At 33.5% G+C, this 5,000-nt stretch overlaps 1 protein-coding gene across 4 annotated transcripts in view; it reads left to right on the plus strand.

Moving 5' to 3' along the window:
- LOC144964411 (sodium/calcium exchanger 2-like) overlaps positions 1–5,000 on the plus strand; it is a 142,247-nt gene that overhangs the window by 56,818 nt on the left and 80,429 nt on the right. For all 4 annotated transcript variants that reach the window (XM_078898631.1, XM_078898633.1, XM_078898634.1 and 1 more), the window contains exon 2: positions 1,312–1,908. In XM_078898631.1, the coding sequence (XP_078754757.1) occupies positions 1,627–1,908 (282 nt within the window). In that variant the 5' untranslated portion in view covers positions 1,312–1,626. The remainder of the gene's footprint in view (positions 1–1,311; positions 1,909–5,000) is intronic.

A 5,000-nucleotide genomic window follows, 5' to 3' on the forward strand; every position in this document is an offset into this window, starting at 1 on the left:
ATATATATATATATATATATATATATATATATATAATATATATATATATAAATACATATACAGGGCGTGGCTATGTTGTTGATTTGGTGCCTGGCACTGCACGATCCATCTTTTAAAAATGGATTACATCATTTAAAAAACACAAACAAACTGAGAAATGGTATATACCGCCTCTTACGTCTTTGAGTAAGTCTTTTCTTTAATTTTTTTTCTTTTGTGTTTACAAATATAGCATATTTTAAGTCATTTTCCTCTGGTTCTAGCACCACCCTTACTGTAAGCATGCCACGCCACTGTATATATATATATATATATATATATATATATATATATATATATATATATATATTTATTATATATATACGTGTGTGTGTATGTGTGTGTTTATTCTCACATCATAATATGTTATTTATTATTATTATTATTATTATTATTATTATTATTATTATTATTATTATTATTATTATTATTATTCTGTTATTATTATAAGAAAATGAGGTGAGAATAAATAGATAATTCGCTCCAAGAACTGTCGAGCACTGTCCGTGATTCCAGCTAACTCCACTCAACTATATATATATATATATATATATATATATATATATATATATATATATATATATATATATATATTACTATGCGTCGAGCGAGTGTCACACCACAAGACCATATAGCCGATTTCCTTAAGGTGTACCTAATCCACCACATCTTCTTCTTCCAGAGTTGATGACAATTGTTTGCATTAAGATTAATTTTGTTCTTAGCGACGGCTTATTGTCTTCTTCTTTAATAAAAGACAATTAAATTATATCAGTCTACTGATCTTCACGTCATTGCGAGCGCTATGTTATGTGTTTTAAGAAGACAATATTATGAAATAGTACCGCTTTTGCTATGCTTCCTAATCTGTTACCACTGCAGATATACGGAACTAAACCAGTTAAGAAACGTCCAATGATCGGTCAGAAGCAAAGACTCAACTGTTCTGGTAGAAGTATGAGTTGCGGTCTTAAACTAATAATATCCGACAGCCCAATATAGCGTATCAACCGACGTGTACATATATGCAGGTCTGACATCCGAACCAACTTATGGGCCTAGTTTAACATTGTTGTAATGGATACTATTTTGCATCATTTAAAAAAAGATCTCCATTACAACAATGAGCCCATAAGGAATTGGATTATCAGACCTGCAAATAAATGTACGTCGGTACCAACACATAAAACAATGTATAACTTTAAACGTCGGTGTAATTTCCTTACAAATTCGTGTTAAATTTCATTTAAATTATTTTCTGTATCATTTCAGATGAAACGGATGGTGCAATGACAGAGCGGCTGACAAGCTGGCCTTTTGCAACTGCTTCGACCGTCTTCCAGCTACCAAATACGGCCGACTCCGACATGACGATGGCTGAAAGTCCAACACCTTAGCTTACTCATTAGCTTTGGTAGAGCCGTCTACGACACCACTCACAACTGAGGGAAATACCATCAACGCAACTCAGTTCTCAAAACAAAGCATAATCAGTAGAATTTCTTTTGACTGAAAATAGGGGTTATTTCATTATTTCGTTTTTTTAATAATTTGATTAAATTTACAACAGATTAAATCTATCTCAACATGTCTTCCCAACGCAACAAAACGTACTATTATAGCAGGGGTTTCGTCGTGGAGTGGTTAGACCCAGGAGAGGATGCATGCGAATCGTGGATTTTACTTCCGGCAGAGAATCTCTGGGCGGAGTGGTTGCGAGGTATTCTGTATTGTATCGCACTGTTCTATATCTTCGTGGGCATCGCTATTGCGTCAGATATCTTCATGTGCAGCATCGAGGTGATCACATCAAAGAAGAGAAAAATTGTCAAATGGGATAGTGAGAAAAACGAAATGACGGAAAGAGAGGTAAGTTTTTGTAATAATTAATTAGTCACAAAAAATGTTTCAAATTCTCTCGATGTGACCAATCGTCTCTAAACGGTATCGGGGCGGATACGACGTTTATGTAGGGAATTTAAATTCTAAGTCTAGCAGCACATATTTTCAGGTCTGTAGCCGAATGCTATAATGGGCTTGATTTAACATTGCTGTAATGGGTAATTTTTTTCATTTGTTTGGGAGAATTTCCATTACATTTCCTTTTCTGATGGTATTGAGGTAGAAAATTCTTTTGATTTATTTTTTGTTTTTTATTTGTTTTTTGTTTGTTTGTTGTTTTTTTTTTAATAGGGAAGAAAAATGTGATTAAAAAAAAACCCAACTTTGTCCTATCCTATTGGAAGTGTAAATCCAATCTTCCGGGGTACTAATTACATGCTTTGTGTAAATGATCGTCTAGTTTCAGAGCGATGGCATTTATTTCTTAGTCTAAATATATGCTGGTCGCCGATAAATATCATCCACACTCCCCTTTTTACGGCCCGTAAATCCTTAGAATCTGCCAATACATCCTGCTACTAAAATAGTTATGCCACGTTATGATTCAATTTGTATCCTATTCATTATTAATCCTCCAAAGGACTGGTTATAAACACACTTTCAAGCATTTTGGAACTGGAAAAATAGAATGTTTGACTATTCATCCCCATTTCCAGCTTGTTATGACATTGATGTATATGGCAATATGTGCATTGATTTGATAGTAATACTCTTCAACAGTCGTAACGTCACTTCCTTCCTAATGACGCATGGTAACTTAGTAACACTGGCTCTAAACTATCGGAACAATGGCGGACGCCCGTATGAAATATTTCTCTGGCGAGCATAAAAGCTTATCCAGAGGAAAAAAACCCCATAAATTTGATCATGTTTTGACTTTTACACATTCTGATCACAAGGCATATGAAAAGTTCTAGCCAGCATCAAGAATAAAAAGTAATGATTTTCTTTGTTTAGAACCAAGATGGCCGCCGTTGCCGGGAGGCGTGACATCAGATTACTGAATCCAATTCTGTCACAACACTGAGTCCTTAATAATTCGGGTTTTCGGCCCATATTATAATCTGTCCGGTATAGAAATGTATAATTACATCACTCAATCTCAACAATTATCTCAATGAATCAGAAACTCTTTTTTATCCTAAAAAGAAACATTTCCAAATTGAAACTAAGCGTTGTTACAACTTCAAAGGAAACTATGATTTAAATCAATGCACCAACAATTTATATTATTAAAACACAAATAAACATCTTGAAAGTGCTATTTCATCCCATTATAATTTGTTAAAAAACACGATTTTTCTCTTATGTGAACGTTGATAAGGAAATTATAAGCTAGCATTTACAAATGAAGTTCTTCCCATCTTAGACTAAAAATCGATGAAGATCTATACGATTACGAAGGGATTTATTTTTTAAACGTTCTTTTGGTTGAGATAAAAAGAATTCAAGTTCAAGTTTGTTTATAAGAGTTTCCGCCTACATATAGATAGAATGCGCTTGGCCAAGGAGTTCACAACATTGCCATCCGGAAGTATAACGGACCAACACACAAACTCTGTGTAACCATGAAATTTTATAGTCTGGTTAATACAGTTTAGTGAGAACAACTCACAAACGCGGATGGCAAAAACAATAACAAAGGCCTGAGTGACGTCATCTGCATACTATTTATAGCCTTCGTTAACTTTGATAGAACGAAGTTGATGTCACTCAGGTCTTTGTTATTGTTTTTGCCATCCACGTTTATGAGTATATCTCACTAAACTATGTTAACCAGACTATAAAAGTTCATGGTTACACATAGATTTGTGTGTTGCTCGGCTATACTTCCGGAAGTATAACGGACCAACACACAAAACTCTGTGTAACCATGAACATTTATAGTCTGGATAATTCAGTTAATATATGAGAATTACTCATAAACGTGAATGGCAGAAAACAAGAGCAAAGACCCGAGTGACATCATCTTCAATCTATCTAAAGTTAGAACGAAGTTGGCGTCACTCAGGTCGTTGTTATTGTTTTTTTGTTTTTTTTTTTGCCAGCCACGTTTGTGAGTAATTCTCACAAAACAGTATTAACCAGACTTTATTAAACGACCAAGGTTACACATAGTTTTGTGTGTTGGTCCGTTATATTTCCGGATGGCATTGTTGTGAGTTTCTTAGCCAAACGCACAGCATCTATAGTCTGATACAAGGACAAGTCTTTTGACGTAAGTTATTGATGCTTTCCGTTTACCCATAATACTCACGACATCCGCAAGCCGGATATAACGGTACAACATACAAAGCATTGTGTAAGGCTGTAAGCCGAGTGCATTCAATTTCCTCTCCTGTTCGTGAATAATAAGTGTTTCATTAACGCTATACATTTCTGTAATTTACTCACAACTAACACATGAAACATACCAGCAAACAATACTATGTATAACCTAAAACGTCTAGAGAGAGTATACCGATGACGTCGGCCATATATTATCCACGGTTGCTTCCCTTGCATGTCGAGATCGACGCTGTGTGTTCGAATCCTGATTCCGCCACTTTTTTCTTTCTTATTCTACAGAGTATTGAAAAGGATAAATTTGCAAACCCCCCCCCCCCCCTTTCTTTTTTTCCCCTTATAAATCTATTTTTCTCTCTTTTGAATCCTTTCTATAATATTGCAAATTGTAATTTTCTGTATCAACTCCGATCTCAAAAAGTGCTTACTAAAAGAATACAAAACTGTATATTAAAAAATAATCAAACAAAAAAAACAACAAAAAAAACAAACAAAAAAAAACAAACAAACAAACAAACAATAAAAAAAACAAAAGAAAAAAATCGAGGGCAATCAAATGGTCGGATAGAAAAAAAATCATATATATGTAAATATAATATGAAATATCTAGCTCAGAAAGAAGACAATTGAGGCAAAATATGAGAAAACAGAAAAAAGAAGAAAAAAAAAACTCGTTAAGAATCAACAATATAATCAGAAACGAAAATTAAATAAACTAATTAATGAATTAATTAATTGATTTTAATAAGTAAATAATAAAAAATTAAAATAAA

Source organism: Berghia stephanieae, chromosome 2 (genome assembly GCF_034508935.2).
Source record: "Berghia stephanieae isolate SIO BIC M18660-M18661 chromosome 2, UCSD_Bste_1.3, whole genome shotgun sequence".
In the NCBI taxonomy this organism is placed as follows: Eukaryota; Metazoa; Mollusca; class Gastropoda; order Nudibranchia; family Aeolidiidae; genus Berghia; species Berghia stephanieae.